The sequence below is a fragment of the Prionailurus bengalensis genome, chromosome D2 (genome assembly GCF_016509475.1).
Source record: "Prionailurus bengalensis isolate Pbe53 chromosome D2, Fcat_Pben_1.1_paternal_pri, whole genome shotgun sequence".
NCBI lineage: Eukaryota > Metazoa > Chordata > Mammalia > Carnivora > Felidae > Prionailurus > Prionailurus bengalensis.
Genome location: NC_057351.1, coordinates 14263308 through 14284269, shown reverse-complemented (window position 1 = coordinate 14284269; position 20962 = coordinate 14263308). Strand labels below are relative to the sequence as shown.

The 20962-nt window shown below is 51.5% G+C and overlaps 1 protein-coding gene across 1 annotated transcript in view; it reads left to right on the top strand.

Annotated features, from left to right (window-relative positions):
* SLC35F3 (solute carrier family 35 member F3) overlaps window positions 1–20962 on the top strand; it is a 119867-nt gene that overhangs the window by 5039 nt on the left and 93866 nt on the right. Inside the window, exon 2 of the mRNA XM_043596287.1 lies at window positions 11976–12300. Within this exon, the coding sequence (XP_043452222.1) occupies window positions 11976–12300 (325 nt within the window). The remainder of the gene's footprint in view (window positions 1–11975; window positions 12301–20962) is intronic.

Below are 20962 nucleotides of genomic sequence, written 5' to 3'. Positions count from 1 at the left end.
CTGTGCCCTGTGCTGTCATGGGCGGGAGGTACGAACACAGTGTTCCTGGAAGAGGCAACCCACAGACAGAGGTGCACAGCTAGGGAAGGCCGGCACGTGGCAGTGACCTGTGTGCCCTCTCCTGGGGCCAGAGCTCACGCTACCTGAAGAAGTAGTGGGGGATGGAAGGGGCCAGGGTTCACAGGCCTCCTGAATGCTGGGCTCAGGAGAGTAAATTGCAGCAGGGAGGAAGGGGAAGCCAAAGAAGGGGGGAAACACACCATCGAAGTCGGAGAAAATTGGACAGTCTTCTATAGCTGTGGTGTTCCAAATGGGTCACGAAGTCTATTTCATCCGTCACAATTAATGTTTTTGAATGAAGACAGGAGGATAGAGTCAACAGTGTCAAAACGTATCACGGTTTCGGGTGGAGTGCTGGAAAGGGAGCCGCCAAAGGCAGCTCTACAGGTGAAGCCTGAAGGTTCTCCAGGAGCAGAGATGCCATGAACAGTAGTGGCAATGGCAAGGGTGGGAGGGGAGGCACATCCATGAAGGAGAGTTGGGGGTCGGGTTTAGATGGGCTGAGCCGGAAGCCTTGGCAGTGCCTTCACGCGCAGGTGTGGAGCGGGCCAGGAGGTGGAGGGAGGGGTGGCGGAGGCTGAGTGACTGATGAGGTGAGAGCTGGCTCGAGGGGAGGGAGTAGGCATGTGCAGAGTCCTCACAGCCACGTGCACCTGGGAGACAGGGCGGGAGAGAAGTCTCTGCAGGCCGAACCAGAGGACCCACGTCATAGAGCATCATAGAAACCACAGGAGGCAAACCAAGAAAGAGCGAGCGTGACGTGGTTGCAAATACAGTAAAACCTTGCTTTGCGAGCATAGTTCGTTCCAGAAACCTGCTTGCCGTTCAAAGCACTTGAAGCAGATTTCAAGAACCGTTGGCTCAGTTGTGATCACGTGACATTCGGCGGCCCCTGTTACTCAGACGGCAAGACGTCGCTCGTTTATCAAGTCAGAATTTTTCAGAAATGTGTGCTCGTCTTGCGGAACGCTCGCAGAACAAGTTACTTGCGATCCAGGGTTTTACTGTACAGCCAAGGAGGGCGGTTCTGTAGAAACGATTTCAGGTGGGTGCTGGTCTGCTGGCCAGATCGCAAGGGGTGAGTGTTGGGTGAGGCAGAGGAACAGCAGGTGTGGGGATACTTGGTTAATGTGTTTGGCAGTGAGAGCGGTTCTTTAAAGATTATTTACTTATTATTTTGAGAGAGAGAGAGAGGGAGAGAGAGGGAGCACGCATGGGGGAGGGGCAGAGAGAGAGGGGGACAGGGAATCCCAAGCAGGCTCCGCGCTGTCAGCGCAGAGTTCGACGTGGGGCTCGATCCCACGAACTGCAAAGTCATGACCGGAGCCAAAATCAAGAGTCAGACGCTTAACTGACTGAGCCACCCAAGCGCCCCTGGCTGCGAGAGCAGTTCTCCACCTTCAGAGGGAGGAGAGAGTTTGAAAGCAAAGCATTGCTGTAGAGCAGAGGAAGGAGGCTGGTTCCGGCACAGGAGAAATGTGGTTCACGCAACAGTGGCCCGGGCAGGGGGTGGGGGTGCGGCAAGGGGCACGGGAGGAAAGCACAAGACGAGAGAAGGGGGCAGTGGCCCTGAGAAAGAGAAATGGAAGAGCTGATGAGCAAAGACACGGAAATGTGGACACGGCAGGGGAGGGAAGTCAAGGACCTGAGCTGGTGACTTTGATCTTCTTTGCAACGTAGGACGTGGAATCATCTGCCGAAGATCGCGGATGGGGACTGGAGGCTTCAGAGGTGGGAAATAGTTCAGAATAGCTGCCTTGGAAGAGCCAAGAAGAGATGTAATTCTTAAAAGCCTTTTTGGCGAGTGATCCGTACTCACTGGTTAAGACATCGTGTGACTTGGGAAAGCATGTGTGGGGAGGAACACCGGGTGAGGGTCGGGACGCTGACGTTTCCTTTCCTGCTCCCCCGCTTGCTGATTAATATACTGGACGTGTCGCCTCACCTCTTGGAGCCCGGCCTTCTCTTCTCTGAAAAGATGGGGGATTAGAATAGATCTCCTACCCACTGTCTTCGCAAGACACATTCTGTGAGTCTAGGAAGTAGCTTCCTCATTAGTAGAGATGGGTTTATCTGCTTAAAACCCTTCACTAGCTATACTCCAGAGAGCAGGGCTCTGAGGAAATGAAACCCGGCAGAAGTAAGAAATTCAGCCTGTGTTGTGTGCGTGCACCATGTGTGTGCATGTATGTGTGTGTGTGTCCACAAGGAGGCATGTACTCTCGGAGTATTTGAACATGGGGAGGAAAGACCAGCTGTGTGAGTACAACTTGCTCCCTGAATCTTCAGCAGCCGGAAACTGCTGGCCTCCAGAGACGACCCCCAGGTGATGGGGCGATGCAAAAAAAAAAAAAAAAAAAAGTACAGGAAGATCTCTGGAAAGTACTGGAAGTCATAAGCCTTGCTCGAGGCAGGCCTGGGTGTTTTTGTAGAAAAGCCTCATGGTTCGGGATTAGCCGAGCCACGTCCCCGTCAGTTGGTACAGAAGGCGGGAGACAAAGCTTGGGAGGAAGAGGTTCACACGTTCAGGCCGACCCCACTTCCGGTCAGAACGCGTTCAGTCCTGCCCGTATGTGACCCTGCTGAGAACTTGGTGGTCTGTTTCAGAAAACAGTGCTTTGTTCTTCAAGGAAATCGAGTAAGAGCCCATGCCATCAGCTAAAATAGGGCCCTGTTGTCCCGCTCCCCTCTGGGGGACAAGGCCCCAGGGCGCACCCCTTCCTGCCTGTGGAAGGATTCTGCCTGGAGGGGCCATCCCCGCATCCAGCCTACCCTCTTGGGAAACCCTGGCCTGTCCCCATGAGCTCCGCCAGCCTGAGCTCCTGTCCACGCACAGGTCGAAGGGATCCTCTGACTAGGAAACACGTCAGCAACGGGGAGTGTGTGCGTGTTGGCCTGTGTTTGTGTGCGGGTCACTGGCCGCCCCCAAACATCACCGGCTGCATGTGGTGAGCCCCTGCTGTGGGTACAGAGGTGCCGTGTGCCCGGGGCCGTGCAGATGGCGAGATTCCCGGGGACTGTGCGGGCCACTCACTGGCAGGGCGGCGGAGTAAGACTGGGTGCCCGCGAGCTGGCTGGAAGGCAGGCCTTGCTCCCCTCCCAAGGGAGACGTGGACTTCTCCTTCCCCGGGGCTCCAACGGCTGCCTTGAAAGCTTACCTGTAGCCAGTCACTTTCTCAGATGTCACGTTCGCCTGAGGCTGTGTACCCGTCGGGATTGTCTTAAAGCCGGTCTTTCCACACTTGAGTGTCATGGGGGGCCCTCTAAGGAAATGCAGAGTGGGGTGCAAATGCCACTGCAGATGTCTGGGATGTCTGGCCGCTGGCCAGATGTGGGCGTGACCCACTCTAGCTCTCTAACTGCCACAGGGTAGGGCTTCAGGGTTCACCCCCCCCCCCCAGTTCTGTATCCACACCGGGGAAATCATTTGGGTTTTTTATTTGTATTTTTAACGTTTACTTATTTTTGAGAATGAGTGAGAGCTCAAGTGGGGGAGGGACAGAGAGAGAGCGGGGACAGAGGATCTGAAGCAGGCTCTGTGCCCACAGCAGAGAGCCCAGTGTGGGGCTCGAACCCACAAAGCACGAGGTCATGACCTGAGCTGAAGTCAGACACTTAACCGACTGAGCCACCCCGGCGCCTGTTTGGATTTTTAAAAAGAACTTTGCAGTTGCCTTGTGTTCTGTCTCTGCAGACTGCCTCCGGGACTCACTTTCCAACAAAGGCCTGAGCAATTCACAGGAGGCGCACGCGTGTGAGATAGTATCTCATGTCTCTAATCCAGCGATCAGTGCAGTTACTTCTTCTCCTGAAAGGTTATCCAAATAAGTACCCCGTCCTCTGCAGCTTGGCCCCACGTCGTGCACGGTGGCGGTCACGGTCTGTGTTCCCACCCCCATAAGCACAGCGCACAGCGCTGTGACTCCCTCAGGTTATTCCGCTGAGGCTGCCCTAACTAAGCACTGTGGACTGGGTGGCTCGGACGGCAGACATGGGTTTCCTCAGTTCTGGAGGCAGGAAGTCCAAGATCAAGGTGGTGGCAAATCTGGTTCCTGATGAGGGTCTCTTCCAGGCTTGTAGAGGGCCGCCCCTTCCCTATGTCCTCACGTGGCCTTTCTTCCATGTGCACCCAGGGAGACAGAGAGAGAGAGTGAGCTCTCTGCCATCTCTTCTTATAAGGCCACACCCTGTCAGACCAGAGCCCCATCCTTATGACCTCATTTAACCTTAAATACTTGATTAAAGGCACCGTCTCCAAACACAGGCACACTGGGGGTTAAGGCTTCAATGTATGAATTTGGTGGGGAAGACGCAGAAGTTCATGACAAACTGTTCCAGGATGGTAAGTCCTGGCCCAGAGTCCCATATCCAGTGAGGCTCTTCCAAGGGTCTCTCTTCCAGAAACCTGAAGCCCATCTCCAGCGATCTGCAGTTCTGACTGGGGTGTGGGGCACCACGACCCTAATCCACTTTCGTAGGGGAGAATAAGGGTGCTCTCTGTTCCTGTCGATGTTTGGGAGTCAGAGGCTTGGAAGGGCATCTCAGCCACTAACTAACCTGTGACCTTGGAGAGCAACTGTCAGATCCTCAGCCGTCCGATCTGCAAAACAATAGTCATACTGACCGCCAACATTATGACAGGTTAAAGAAAAAAAAAAGATCTATAAAATCCTCTCACAGAGAGTAAGGCGTGTATACAAGTGACGCATACCTGTCACTTATCCCTTTTCCTGCCTGTGCCCCCACCTCTTCCTTTCTCAGGGTCAGCATCCAACTTTAATCATCTGTATTTCTGTTCTTTCCTTGTGACCAGTGCTAGCCAGGAGCACGTATGAATAATGCGAGTATTTTCCGACCCCAAATCCAGGAGTCCCAGCATGGTCTGGCAAGTACGGGTGGGCATAACGGGTCAGGGTATGTGAAGTGGGCATTGCTCTGGGACATCCAGCCTCTTCTTCCCTCTTCTCCAAACCACTACTTACACACACACACACACACACACACACACACATACATACACACACACACACACACACACACACACCATCATGCATAAACTCACTGCGCAAGTATTGAAAGAGTATATCAGGTAAGCAAAACCTGACGTGCATTTTTGGGAGATGAATTACACTTGCACATGGCCGTAAACAAAAACTTCCTTCTCAGCTTCTCAATTTTATAAAAGCTGCTTAGTTGGGTGGCCTGGCTCTGAACCGGCGTATGCATTGGTGGCCAGTCAATGGGCAATTTCTCATCAGGCACTCTCCCCTGGGCAGTCCGGGACACAAAAACGAGAGAGTAGGTTCTCGTTCCCAGAGCACCTCTCAGTCGTGCCCTGTTTGGATGGAGCTGGAGGCACAGAACCTCGTAAGATGCGGGCACGTAAGCACTGCCCCTTTGTGCTGCACAGAGGGTGTCAGTGAATGTTAGTTGGACAAGCAGCCAAAAAACATAACTAGTCCACCCGAGAGAAAGGAAAACATACAAGTAACACAGAGACTTTTATGTGAGCGTTCACAGCAGTGTTATTCACAGTAGCTGAAACCTGGAAGCGATGCACCTGTCCGTCAGCTGATGAACGGAGAAACACAATGTAGAATATCCATAAAATGGAATGCCACCTGACCATAAAAGGGAATGAGCTGATGTCACGTGCTGCAACATGGACGAACCCCAAAGACGTGGTGGTCAATGAAAGAAGTCAGATGCAGAAATCTCCGTATTTATATGAAATACCCAGAATAGGCAGATTGGTAGAGGTGGAAGCTTTGTGGTTGTCTGGGGTTGGGGTGGACAAGGATGGCTGACTGAAAGTGGGCATCAGGACTCATTTTGAGGTGATGGAAATGTTCTACGACTGGATAGTGGTGATGGTTTCACAATTCCGTAAATGTAATAAAAATCGTGCATTGTACTCCTAAAGCAAGTTAACTTTATGGTTACGAAATTTATGCCTCCAGAAAGCTATGAAAGATAATTATGTAAGTCTCATTGATGGAGATGTTGTTGAGGGCTACCTCCTCCCAGTAGAGACCGGGTATTGCCTTTGCTTCTGGGAGGCTGGGACCATGCCAGCCAGTAGGTCTTTGATCCCGGCTCTGGGACCATGCCAGCCAGTGGGTCTTTGGTCTCAGCTCTGGGTCCTTTACCCCTAAGACATGATTTGGGCACTTACTAAGTGCAAACTTTTTCATAGAGTCACCAAAAGTCTACGTGTTCTCAGGCGACCTCAGAAAGAAAGTTAGTGTTCTCTTGGAAATTTGGAGGAGCTATTTTATGGGAACTTTAAGTTACGAGTGAATGCTTTTCCAGTTTTTCCTCCTTTCTCATGATAGAAATGGGCTTTCGCTAAATAAACGCAAAAGCCCCCGGGGAAAGCAGCGGACAGCTCCTGAGGCTTGCCCTGGCCTGCGAATGAGTGGCTAAAACAGACCTCCAGCTCACCCATTATGAGCTAGAGTTTCCTTGTCCTGAGCAGACTCTGTCTCTGGGAGCTGCTGCTTCTTGACCCAAGACGGTGAATGCAATCTAAGTGCCAGTAGGGGACCAGCAGTGCGTGTGATGTTGCAGGTGGTAGGACTGAAGCATGGTTTCAGTAAATTGCCTGACTCCGGGACAGAGCTCCGGATGGAAGTTCATGCACAGGTGTGGTTTCGTCTCACCGCGTCGTGAAGTGCACGTTGTGCATAAGAGAACACTCCTCCGACCCGGGGAAGAGCCCTCCTGTCCCCCAGCGCTTCTGAGTGAATCAAGTGGCATAACCAATAGGGAGATGCTTGAGTCCACAATTCCAGCGTGTGGCAGTACAACCAGGGGGCCAGAGCGTATGGTCCACTTTGCCCGCAGAACTGTTGAGGCTAGAGTTAGGATGGGAGGCAGAGGATCGTGGATAGAAAGGTAGTTAGTTAGTGGTTGGCGGGAGGGGGTGTTGGAAGAGCGAAGGTGACATAAATAACATTCCTCGTCGTACAACAATGGTCAGAGGAGCCGAGACAGGAAACAGCGTGAGGCTGATTCCGCACTGATTTCTTTGAGACAGTCTGCACTTCCTGTTTCAGCTGTTCTAAAGGAGTGAAATCAAAGGCAGAGGACTCACTTGACTTGCAATTGAGGATGGGAGGGAAAGTCAGCAAGAGTTCCCTGCGCTTGAAAACTTGAGAGGTTTTTGAGAAGGGATGCTCTACCCCTTTTTGTAATTCCTTCTCTCTGAAGTCTGAGCATAAATCAGTGCATTTAAATTTTTTTTTCAACGTTTTTATTTTATTTTTGGGACAGAGAGAGACAGAGCATGAACGGGGGAGGGGCAGAGAGAGAGGGAGACACAGAATCGGAAACAGGCTCCAGGCTCTGAGCCATCAGCCCAGAGCCCGACGCGGGGCTCGAACTCCCGGACCGCGAGATCGTGACCTGGCTGAAGTCGGACGCTTAACCGACTGCGCCACCCAGGCGCCCCAATCAGTGCATTTAAAATGACCCTGAGAATGGTACCTAACATGGGGTACGTTTGCTGCCTTTCAAATAGCGGAGAACCAGGGGCGCCTGGGTGGCTCAGTCGGTTAAGCATCTGACTTTGGCTCAGGTCATGATCTTGCGGTTTGTGAGTTCGAGCCCCATGTCGGGCTCTGAGCTGTCAGCATAGAGCGTGGAGCCTGCTTCGGGTTCTGTGTCTCCCCTGCTCATGCTGTCTGTCTGTCTCTTTTCTCTCAAAAATAAATAAACATAAAAAATTAAAAAAAATAGTGGAGAACCAATGCATCTGAAAACCAAATTTATTATATCACTCTCTATTTACTCCTTAACTAATTCTGTCTATTGGTTATAGATGCTGGGGTATGAACTTCCTAAATAAAGAACGACTAACACCTGAACTTTCTCCCATCCTTTCAGCCACCCTGGCCAAGTGTCTGGCCAAGGCAAGAACACTGTATGTTAACTAACTTGAATTAAAAAAAAAAAATTGGTTATCAAGGTGGGGCAAGGTAGCAATGGATTTCAGACCCCACCACCTTCCTCACTGCCCCTCAGCACGCCCTGTGTATTCCTGACCCTGAACTTTGTTCCACTTTCTACTCAGGGCCTTTCTATCTTTCATCCAGGCCAGGCTTCTGCATCATCTGGTTCTTTCCACCGGTATCATGGCCCATGCTGGTTGTGCTCTGTTCACAATTTCCATTACAGTCAAAATCCCTGTGTTTCACACATGATTGTTCTGTAGTTCTTTCACAGGTCTGTTTTGTCATTCCCAGACAGACTGTAAGTTCCTGAAGAACAGTAACCATGCTTTATATTTATTTCATTGACTGCCTGGAGCTCTTGGCACGGGGCAGATGCTTCATGGCAGCTCCCGAGTCAGCTGAGATATTCCTATGATACATCATACTGAATGTCGCCCTTTGAAACTTATGAAGTCCATGCTGTTATGCATTCAGTTAAATGAATACTAGAAGAAATACAGTATGATCCCAGTTTTGCTGTGTGTGTGTGTGTGTGTGTGTGTGTGTGTGTGTGTGTGTATGTGTGTGTGTGTGGGACAAAGACACTAAAGACCAGGGAGACTGTGGCAAAATCTCCATGGTATTATCTCTGGGTATTAAAATTAGTCTGTAGTCCTTATTATGTATGCTATTCAGCAATTTTGTAAACTACTTGTAAAGAAAACTTTTAGTTTATGGGAGGTAGATCTAGTATTAGGAATGAATGAGGCAATGAAATTGATAAGTAATTATTATTATCATAAGAAGCTCCGTACAGTGAAATGGAAAGTTGGCCATGAATTTGGCTTGGATGCCTGCGATTCCTTGTGGGTCTGTTCCAGTGTCCCAAAGTGTGTTCCAAGGGGCACCATTCCTACCACAGGTGTTACGTTTAAATAATATAGGAAACACACATTCTGTAGCTGTGGAAATTCATAATGCCCATCAGCCCTGAATACTCCTTAAGCAAAGCAACCTGGTTCTGATCTATCTACCTAGTATTCTCCAGACTTTTCCGATCATGGAATCCTTTCTTTCTTATAATGCCTATTAATGTTGGGAAACATTGTTCTATCTTATTTTTAAAGAAGAGCCTAGATTGCAGTTTTGAATGTCTTTATTTTGCTTGTCTATTTTTTAAGATTTTTTATTTTAATTAACCTCTACACCTAACGTGGGGCTCAAACTCACAACCCTGAGATCAACAGTCACACGCTGTACCAGCTTGTGTGTTCTTAATATTCCCTTGGTTAAATGATCCAAAAGGCTTACAAAATTAAGAGTATAACTTCTCATGGGGCGCCTGGGTGGCTCAGTTGGTTAAGTGTCCGACTTCGGCTCAGGTTATGATCTCACTGTTCGTGGGTTCCAGGCCTGCGTCTGGCTCTGTGCCGACAGTTCAGAGCCTGAAGCCTTGTTCCGATTCTGTGTCTCCCTCTCCCTCCTCCCACTTGCCCATCTTGAGCTCTTTCTCTCTGTCTCTCTCTAAAGCAAATAAACATTTAAAAAATCTTTATAAAAAAGAGTATAACTTCTTGATTCCAAATCTACGGGAGTATTTTAACACAGCATTACATGATTTGGTGACTTTCTCTTTCATCGGAACAGCACACAGCATCTGTCATCGCTTAATTCTTTAAGGTGTTTATTTTTAATGTTTATGTGTTTTTGAGAGACAGGGAGCGCAAGTGGGGGAGGGACACAGAGAGAAGGAGACAGAGGATCCGAAGCAGGCTCTGCACTGACAGCAGAGAGCCCGATGTGGGGCTCGAACTCACGAACCGTGAGATCATGACCTGAGCCGAAGTCAGACGCTCAACCGACTGAGCCACCCAGGTGCCCCTAATTCTTTAAGTTTTAAAACTGTATTTGGCACAGAGAAGGGCTAAATGAAAAAACAAAAAACAAAAAGCCGCAAGCCTGAATTTACTCAGCCTCCTCCAGAGTCTGTCTTTAGTAGGAAGTTAGTCGTGTGAAACTGCATTTGATTTGTCCGTGGACGTGTTCTTTCATCTCCATAGTTGTCTTTTCCATGAGTTTTTGACAGTGGTAATGGTGGTTGAGAAATCACCCCCAACACTGCTTGGAAATTATCCCCATTAATGAAGGCTTGCAGGGTCAGTCCCACATGCCCGGCATTCAGTGTATATAAATTGAAATATGCGTGCATCTATCTGAAATTAAATTTCCCTTAAGTTGCGGGGGTTCGCTGGGAACAAAGTCAAGCCATACTTGTGGGAGGACATATGCGAACCTGCTTGCTTTTGCCCTCCTGTCTCCTGCTCTCCAGCCCATGACAGAGACCCGCCACTTGCCGGAAGCTGAGAGGGTGATTAAGCATTTGATTTTCCAGAGGCCTTCTCATTATCATATACACTCCCATGAAAAGTAAGAGGAAGAAAGAAATTAAACACTAATAAAGCAGGCAAGGAAGCACACTATAGATGGTGTCGAGCAGGATTTGAGCTAGTAAAGGACGTGATCACTCACGTGAGTAGCCACGTAAGGCCTGGTAGAACCTTTGGCTGTTAAACAGATACAACCGGGGGCTGACAGTTGGGTCAGGATTTTTGCCTCGTGCATTTACTGTTTTAGAGAGCATCATACACGAAGCTCAGTTGACCGTGTTTAAACAGAATATATAGAGTATGTTTGGCCCCAGGAGATTTTGCACTGACTCCTGCACCCCTGTAATAGACACGGCCTTTGAGCACTGGGCGCCCCCGTCCAACTAAGTGCCGGGCTGACCGTCTGAAAGGCAAGTGCGCCGGAAATTTGCATCTGTCCATGGTTACACCCTACGCACCGTTACAGCTCTGTCTGCATTTCCAGCTGACCGGCTCGCACACAATCGTGAATGAAAACCAAACGGTGGAAAATAACGCCTTTCTACCTCCTCTTGGTCTGTGGGAACCACTCTGCCCCAGGGCCAGGCTTCGGGCTGCAGGCTGGCTCCCAGAAGTCACGTGGCTTAGAACGGGGTGTCTGAGGCCTTCCACAGCCTCTGCTGCCAGAGGCTGTGGTTTTTAAGTAACGCTTCGCAGTGGGACTGAAGGCCGTCGGCAGGAAGACAAAGCAAATAGAGAAGAGGGGGAACGTCTATTTTTGCTCTCCACGCGGAGTAAGATGAGCATCTTGGCATTCGTGCGTTGAACGGGCAGAAGGAGCTGGTGTCCGTGGACTGGGAGCTTTCAGAGGTCAGGGCCTGTGCCCTTCTCAGGCACGCATCCCCGGACCCGGCATGCCCGGTGCCCCGGAGCACAGCAGGATGGGTGAGCCGACACAGACCAGGGTGAAAATGTTTCCGCCTCTCCATGCGTGCTGGAGACGTGTTTCCCAAACACTGGTGTGCACGCAAACCACCTGTTGAGAGGCAGATTCTTTTGTATATGTATAAATATATCACGTATCGTCAAGTTGCCTAACATACAGTGTATACAGTGTGCTCTTGGTTTGGGGGGTAGATTCCCGTGGTTCATCGCTTCCATACAACACCCAGTGCTCCTCCCCACAGGTGCCCTCCTCAATGCCCATCACCCGTTTGCCCCCCGCCCCCGCTGCCCATCAACCCTCAGTTTGTCCTCTGTATTCAAGAGTCCCTTGTGCTTTGTGGAAAGGCAGATTCCGATTCGAGGCTTCTGGAGTGGGGCCTGAGAGTCTCCCATTTCCAACAAGCTGGGGGTGAGCGCTGATGCTCCTAGCCCACGGACCACGCTTCGGGGGTCGGGATCCTGGAGGATCACTAAACCAGCGAAAACGTCTTCTGTTTAAGTTTTGTTCCAGAAGGCTGCCACGGCCCCCCATCCCCTCCCTGGGGCGGCTGGCCTTGACAATGGCAAGTGGGGTCGGGGGCCTTCCCGCTCCCGCTCACCCCTGGGTTTCGGGGGCGACGAGGTGAAGGCGTGGAGGCCCCCAGGTAACCAACCCCTTCTCTTCCTCCAGGGGAGGAGCGCCCCCGGGATTCCCCGGGCCCGGCGGAGGCCCAGGCGCCGGCTGGGGCGGAGGCCGGCGGGAGGACGAGCCACCGCTGCTGGAGATGCTCCCGGGCACAGCTCAAGAAGATCTTCTGGGGCGCGGCGGTCGTGCTGTGCGTGTGCTCCTCCTGGGCGGGCTCCACGCAGCTCGCCAAGCTGACCTTCAGGAAGTTCGACGCCCCCTTCACCCTGACGTGGTTTGCCACCAACTGGAACTTTTTGTTCTTCCCGTTGTACTACGTGGGGCACGTCTGCAAGTCCGCAGAGAAGCAGTCTGTGAAGCAGAGATACAGGTAGGCACTTCCGTGGGGGCAGGCCCCGCGCTCCGGGCCGCTCTGTTGAGTGCTGGCGCTGCATCGGGCTGGGGGAAGCAGCGGTCAGAGGTCACGGTGTCACCTGCTGTCTTAGTGGGGCGAGGATCAGAATCCTCTCCCCTTGGGGTGGTGAGCACCTGCTTCCTGTGTCTTCAGCCCGAAGAAGTCCTTTATGTGAAACAAAAGGCAGCATCTTTCAGAGACAGCCTGTGGTAGGTCCCCAGAAAGGGGACAACTGGGACAGCTCTGTCGTTCCATCGCCCCTCCTCAAAGACTTGATCGTTCATCCTCTCTCCGACCCAGGACACCTCCTTCTTTGTGGTGTGATTGCCTGGGCCTGGAGAGGGTGGCTCTCAAAGTCAAAGCAGCGTCTAGACCTTGTTGACTCTACTTTCCCACGTGGAGCCCATTGGTGTGACCTTCCTTTCCCAAAGAAGCCAGAAACCCTGACAAACTCTGTACCTCTGTATACAGCGGGGTCCCCCCAGCCTTCCTTAGAAGTCACGTTGTCGGTGTTGACCCTGAGTCCTCATCCTATGCCAGTCGTTGGATCTCATGGTTGCCCTGATCGGAGGCCTTCCTGCTGGCCCAAATCTGATCTACTCAGGGAGAAAACAAAAAGAGGCAAGAACGCTGGCCAAGGTGACCAGGTGGGCCCTGGGAACTTATCTTTTTGTCAGCCCTCATGGTGGGGGAAAAATTTGAAAGTTGAAGGGTCTCCTCCCCACTGCCTTCTTTCTCCCCTCACCCCCACCCCGCCAAACACATGCCCCACGAAACCACCGCGCCCCTCGGACCATCTGCTCCGAGCTCCGCCCCTGTTTTCAAGCTGCCATTAGACATCACAAGGTAACGAAAAACATCACGGGTCCAAGGAGCGACGAGTCTGGGGAACGGAGGTCTAGACTCAGATCAGAACCTTCCTGCGGGAATCTGCCATTATGTCGCTGTCAGTTACAGGCGGATGCGTGAGGTGCCCTACTTTTTACAGTTCCGACAGACAGAATTTGGACTGGAAGACCAAATTGGAAATCGGACCACAGATTCCAGAGGAAGGGGTTCCAATGGAGCATAGACAGAGTCATAAGGCTAACTTCACATGTCCCCTGAGTGGCAAGGAATCTGAGCAAATTCAGTAGACAAGGCCCCTGTGAGCAAGGAGCCTGAAGCCTGGAACTGGGGCCCAGGCTTGGGGCATTCTCAGCATTGAATTAAACCAGCGGCCAGCCAGACATTGCTAAAGAGGGACTTCGTGCGCCTCTCCTGAAGAGCAGCCACACGCAGACTGAAACAGATAGGTCTAGAAACTTCCTGAGGGCCCAAGCTTGGCCCCAAGGCAAGAGAAAAATAACGGTCTGCTTTTGGTCGCAGACAAGAACGGACACTCGGTAAATGATGTATTTAACAGTCATGTGGCTCTACGCAGAGTTTGTGATGGAGCGTTTGCCTTCCGTGAAACTGACTAGGATATGAAGCCCCTTTCCCTTAGCAAAGAGTTAGAAGTGAGCTTATGCCCGCTTTCTTGGCAGAGAATCCCTGGCGGAGAAGATGATGTGTTTCTCCCTGCTCCCTTCACCTGCGTGTGCTCTAACAGGGCCTCCCCTGAGGGCAGCGGTGGCTGCTGGTTTACACACGTGTCCTCACGTGACTGCCACTCGCCTCGGGACAAGATGGGCACGGCTGGCTACTCCGGGCAGGCCTCGAGCCATGTAACCGACTGCTGAGAACGAGCACAGAAAAAAAACCAAGCTGGGGGGGGGGGGCGGGGGGGACGGCCAGGTGGGAAGAACGAGAGGTCACCTAAGTGGATTAGCTAAACACAGAACATCAGTCAACACCGACTGCAGAATTGTCTTTCTGCGGAACGTGTCTGGAGAATCAGGACTTCCTGCAGAATCACGAAAAGGTTGTGGAGGCGGAGCGATCCGGACAGCAGTAAGGAGCAGGGTCCGTAATCACAACATGGTCAGCGAAGCCACCTAAAACCTTGCCCAGTCTCTACAGTAAAGGTTAGGCCCGCCTCTTTAAAAAAATCTTTCTAACCATCTTTTTAAAAATCAGCTCTAAGCAGAATGGCCCATTTGCTTACCAGTTGAGTGGGTAGCTTGGTCAAGCCGTGCACACCACTGAAGGGGCAAGGAAAGATTCTTTGTCAATAAAAGGGAGAGAAAAAATTTTAGCCTCACAGGCTTCGCTTAGGAGATCATGACTCTGTCACAACTCAAATTGGGGGTTCTCTAAACAGACTTTGGGATTCCCAGAACTCAAGGAAGACTGAACTCACATCTCCCCTCTTTGTGCTTTTATCAGAATTAGCGCCAGAGAGGGAAGGATCTAGAGTCAGCGGAAGAGGTGTGTCTCTGGCTAAAAGTGCTTCGGCAGGAAGCTGGGGAAAAGAGGACAAAGGTGGAGACCTTTTTCGCAGAGAGGGGAACAGTTAAGCCAGCTCTTTTTGTGGCTATCAAGCAGTCTGATGGAAGTTTCTTTTCCCCAAGCCCTCCCCACCTGAGCTGTGTTCCCAGTGTGAAGCCAGAAAAGTCAACCAAAGTGGAAAGGAGAGCATACATTGCCTAGTGCACAGCCCCTGCAACCCAACATGTCCACCCGGGATCTTGCTGGACGGCACACGCTAATTGGGTAGTTCTGGATGGATCTGAGTTTCTGCTTTCCTAATAAGCTTCCAGGAGATGCTGGTGCTGCTGGCCAAGGGCTGTGCCTTGACTGAAAAGGCCCAGGAGTTGTGAGTCTTAGCTACAGGGTTTTAAATGCCGCTAATCTGACCAGATGTAGGAACCAGGCTTCACCATCCCACGTGGAACCGATGAGTGACTCACTTCCGGCCCCGGGGCTGTTTGAGCTCAGGTCCTGTGCCACTTTCGAGAGAGGAGAGGCTCCATGGGCAATCATTTAAGCTGTGGGAGCCTCAGATGCTCACTTGTAAATGGGAGGTGATGACACGTGCACCGTCTTGCACACGAGATTGTTGTGCGATCAAATGAGGCACCATCCATGCACGCGCCCTGTAAACTGTGAAATGCTGTTAAGATGTGAGCAACTGTTGCTGTACCGTGATGACCGATTTCAATGACAGGGGCGGGTCTTGGGGGAAGTGCTAACCCTGCGGTGTCATGCAGGTGTTACGCCTTGGAGAAGTCAACTCCGGGTGCTGCTGGCGGCACGGGGCATCCTAGAGCTTGGCCCGGGCTTCTCACGATTGGGCACTGTTGTTAGGAATTAAAGGCACAGATGCGAAAACCCCCCAGCCCAGCTGAACTGGGTTTCCAGTCTCATGCCTCTGGTTCCCTGCTTCTTGCTGACAGCGGGCCATGGGGATGTGCCAAGACAGTAGTGGTGCCTGGGACCCAGGCTGGGCTCCGGCCATGGAGCTGTGTGTGGGCACGGCAGAAACCACAGTCACAACGGGAAGGGGGCGGTCCTGTGAGTCTCCTACACAGCTGGGCACCCGAGGAAGAGGCCGCATCAGGTCCATGCCCCAGAGAGGGATGACTTTCTAGATCAGGAGGACAGCTTCTCAGATCCCAGGGCTCACCACAGGGAGCGGAAATCAGCCAGAGCAGATCTGGGGCTCCTGTACTCTTGTCAGAAAGTCTGCCAGGAATTTCTTCCAGTAGTGACTTCTTTTCATAAGCAAATGCTAGAACCTTCTGCTATCGTGCAGCTGCCAAAAAAAGTGAACGATACAGTGGTGACAGATGTTTCCCTCTGCCTTTTGTAGCTTCAGGCTTCTGGAAGCTAGCCAACGGATTCTCTTTTAGAAACAGCGAGAAACTTTCTGAGCCAAGAAAGGGGAAAGGGCAGTTTGGATACCTTTCATCTTAAATCTTATCAGGGCCCAGTGGGTATGGAGGTAACGGTCTTAATGCAGGAACCGTGTGTGTGTGTGTGTGTGTGTGTGTGTGTGTGTGTGTGTGTGTGGTCTCATGCAGCTGTAACATTCAAGGTCAAAGGAGCAAATTGGGACAATTGCAAGCCAGAGGCTTGTTCGTTCTGAAAATGGCATCGCACGTCTTCTCCGGGCGGGGCACTAGGGACATGATGATAAATGGTCCCTGTCCTCAGAGAGCACCTGGTGTGGGAGTCAGATAGGCAAGCAAGGTGTGGGGGTGTGCAGGGGAGCCCAGGAGAGAGGCCAAGGGCGTGGGTCCTCGGCAGGATGGGAAGGTTTCTTAGCGGAGATGACCGAGGGACAAGCTCTTTAAAGCCAAAGCACCCTGGGCCGGCAGAGTAGCACAGGGAAACACAGAGGGAACACAGAGAGCATGGCATGCGAGGGGCTCTGTCTTGGCTGTGGGAGGTAAGCTAGGCGGGAGCAGCCCCTGGCGATCCTCCCACACCTCCCACACCTCACACAGAGGTTGAATTCTCGTGTGGATACTAAGGGGGAGCCATGGAAGGATTCGAGGTAGAACAGAGAAGCCATCAGACTGGATCTAGAAGTACCATCACCGCCATCAGGCTGGATCTAGAAACACCACCGCCGCCATCAGGCTGGATCTAGCAGTACCACCACCGCCATCAGGCTGGATTTAGAAACACCACCGCCACCATCAGGCTGGATCTAGAAACACCACCGCCGCCATCAGGCTGGATCTAGAAACACCACTGCCATCAGGCTGGATCTAGAAGTACCACCACTGCCATCAGGCTGGATCTAGAAACACCACCGCCGCCATCAGGCTGGATCTAGAAACACCACCGCCGCCATCAGGCTGGATCTAGAAGTACCACCATCGCCATCAGGCTGGATCTGGAAACACCACCATCGCCATCAGGCTGGATCTGGAAACACCACCACTGCCACCATCAGGCTGGATCTAGAAGTACCACCACCGCCATCAGACTGGATCTAGAAACGCCACTGCCGAACACTTGTTGACGTCAGTGTATCTGGGGCACATGGGAACATGTGGGTCACGCAGGTGTTGTTCCTCACCTTAGGAGCTCACACTGGAGTGGGAGAGAGACCCACGTGAAAATCACACGAGCTGTAAGAGATGTAAGGAGGAGGCAGGCAGGAGGGTGGGCAGTCAGCTGGCTGGCTGCGTGCATGGACAGGGCCCCGTACATGTTAGAGCTGTAGGTCAGACTGAGGCCCAGAGGGGAAGGGCTTTGGGTGCTGCTGGATCAAGGGCTTTATTCTCTAAGCAGTGGGATCCTTGAGGACGTTTTGAGTAGAAGACAGATATAATCAGAGCTGCTTTCAAAAGTAAGGCTTCCGAGTGCTAATTATACAACTGGTTACAGAATTCCCCAATTCACATCCACGGCCCCATGCCTCTCGGGGGTTTTCGTTTTTCGTTTCTTTGTGAGGCTTTTTTAGGGGGTGGGGGGAGAGGGACCCCAGTTCCTGAGAAATAGCAAGATCTTGAGTGGTAAATCTTGAAGTGTTACAAAGCCAGATATCTTGCTTTGAACTGTCACTTCTTTACCCTGAAGCAAACTTTTGTTTTGACGAACAGCATTCCAGTGGCTATTTTCTCACCAGACTCAGGCATTCTGAAAATAGGGGGGAGATTTTCTTTCCAGGAAACATCGGTACATGGTTGTTGGGCCCCGTGTGAATGCTGAGGCTGCACCAAGGCAGCCCTCATTAGCGATGGCCCAGCACACCCCTGCCGTCCCAGTGCCATCGGGCCTTCTGTCTGATGCAGGCTGATGGGTTTCTTTCCTTGCCCTTTCTTACTCCGAGCCCCAGATGTGCTCTGGCCTGTTCTCCCATCCACAGCTCTTCATAGGGTGAGGGCACTGTGGAATCAAGGAGCAAGGATCTTCAACTCTAGCAGGATGGACATACCCTTTCATTCATTTTACACAATCTGCCGGAATTCATTCTACAAAATCTGCCAGGGTTTGGTCACTGCTGTATCCATAGCAGTGACCCAAACAAGTGAAAATCCCTGCCTGTGTAGAACTTACATTTTAGCGGGGAAACAAACACGTAAATAAAATATAATGTGTCACGTGAAGCAAGGCTGGAGGGTTGGGGTGCTGAATGGGGGGATATTGATGTTGGGATGGGGATCCCTCTGTCTCTTGAAGGGACCTGTGGTTACCCCCACACCTCCCCACCCCACCCAGACCCGAATGCCAGGGTTAGCCCTGGTTACCTATGGCTTGTTCGTTCTTGATCCCTACAAGCATTGTTTTGTGCAGTAGGCCCTCACCAAATGCCTACTCTGACCCTGCACAGCGGGGCCCTGGGGAATGGAAGTTCCAAGCACATTTCTGCCCCTGAGCTGCTCATAACCCAGTGGGGGAAGCTACCTTTGTACCCCTGGATACAGGAGTCAGGTGGCAAGGAGGCCTGGCCTGTTTGGCCTCCTGTGGGACGGACCCAAGAACCCCGGCCAAGCCACCGGCTCACAGGGCCCGACGGGCGGAGGGAGCGGCACAATGTCCTGTTTTCAGCGCATGCTTCTGCCCTCACCCTTCCTCCTGACATGTAGCAGTCTTGTTTCCTGTCTCATTTTTGTGAATCATCAACCCCCAAAGCAACGATACATCCAGAGCCCTTGCAGTTGACGTATGATGTTTTGTTGTTTGTTTTTGTAACTGGTTTAGAAAAAGTGGGCGAAATATTTGGGAACGTTAGTTTTTAGTTTGGCCTGTGTCTTCTGCTTGGTGGTAAATAATGGTAATGATATATAACCATCTCTATGCCAGGGGATCTTGGTCAGGCTTGCTGCCGAGGCGGAGTGCCTTCCCCCTAGCCCCCCATACACACCACACATCCTCACCGCACGCGTGTGTGCATTCACATGCGTGTGCACATAGCCATCTGAGCACACAAGCCATGCTCCAAGTCTAGATGGGAAGTCATAATGGATCCCAGTGTCAGCAAAGGAAGAAATGAGAGGAGGTAGCTGGCATAGGTTAGATCGTCTCTGCCTGTTTTAAGATACCATTTGTAATAGTCAAGGAGGCATTAGTGGAGAAACGAAGCACAGAGCATTGTCCCCATGACCCAGACAGCGACAGCACCCTCATGCTTTTACACCAGGTCCCCCCTGTTCTACAGGGTCCACCCCCATGTCCTGTCATCATGGCCTTCATAGTTTGGCTCATTTATTTCTCTTCACGTATCATCCCCACCTCACCACCACATCTCAGCTGAACAGCTGCTGGCTCCAGCGAAATTCACTGATGACCAGACTCTCCTACCGAGGAGTCCAGAATATTCCACAAGTGATTTTTCAGCCTTCACTGAGGCAAGGAGGAAATATTGTGTTAGCTCCTGATCTCCTCTGTCCTCACATACTTCAGTTCAGCCTCCATCGGTTATCTGAGGTCTTTGTTAATCCCTGAAGGGATATCAGTGATTTGTCTTGGCAGTTCAGCAGTGTAAGGAGGTTATCCAATTTAACCTTGTAATTTCAGAGCACGTCTAATTCAGCTACGGCAATGTTATGCCTTCCCATGCAGTTTTGTGGAAATTTTGCAAAAGGTCAGGTCCATTGCACGTGATCCTGCGTTTGAAGAATAGTAGCCATTTAAATCATTGCCATATCCGTGTGATGGGGGGTCAAGGGGCCCTCGGCTAGACTTACCAGCAAGAGATGTAGTGAAATTTTTAGCACAAAGTGCCAGGACCCTTGTGAACATTCGCAAGATCAGGGTCACTGTAGAGAAGGTGCGGAACAAGAAATGATGGCTTTCCATCCGTCCTTGACCCTTCAGCCAGTGGGTCTTGAGGAGGAGTTAACACGTGTACAAGTCAGACGATGGAGAAGGGCTCCTGTGCATGGACGCAGGAAGGTTCCGGGAGGTGTGTCCGGGTGTGTATCAGCTGCAGGAAGATGCCCAGGAGACACAGACCCCACCCCATCCCACCCAGCGAACGTCGAGCCATTTCTTTTCTGTGTAATCCTGAGTCATAGAGTCAAGTTTCGTAAGCCAGCTCACGGGCATACTGAAAAGTTAAAATTTCACCACATTTAGGGAGACGATCATCTGAATGGAGATCTCAAAAGGTCAGGAAGGGACTTTGAGGATTCTCTGATCCAACTCATCCATATTATCAAAGAGGCCACAGATGCTCAGAGAAGGAGCATGAGGCCTTTGTCCTCTTCAGTTCCAGTCTTGTTTCAGAAATGCCACCGGGAGGGAAATAGGTCAACACTCTTTCCTCAGAGGGAGGAGCATGGAGGCAATGGAGCAACAGTGGGTGAGAAAGCCAGCAGCCTACATTTGGGGCACAGTGATAACATGGTGGGAGTGCAGCCTTGTCATTACACAGCCCAGATTTGAAGCCCAGCTTCACCTTTATTTCACGATTTGGGCATATGTTAGTCACCAAAAAGCTCCAAGCTTCACTCCTTCTCTGTAAAATAGAGCCCCTAATACGCACCTCTGAGGGTCGCAGCTAGGATTGCCCTTCCTCTAGGATCTCAAAGCTGTTTTTTTTTAATGTTTAGTTATTTTTGAGAGAGCGAGAGAGAGAGAGAGAGAGACGGACGGAGGGGCAGAGAGAGAGGGAGACACAATCCCAAGCAGGCTCCAGGCTCCGAGCTGTCAGCACAGAGCCCAATCCGGGGCGTGAATTCCCGAACCGTGAGATCATGACCTGAGCCGAAGTCAGACACTTAACTGACTGAGCCACCCAGGGGCCCCTGGGCTCTCA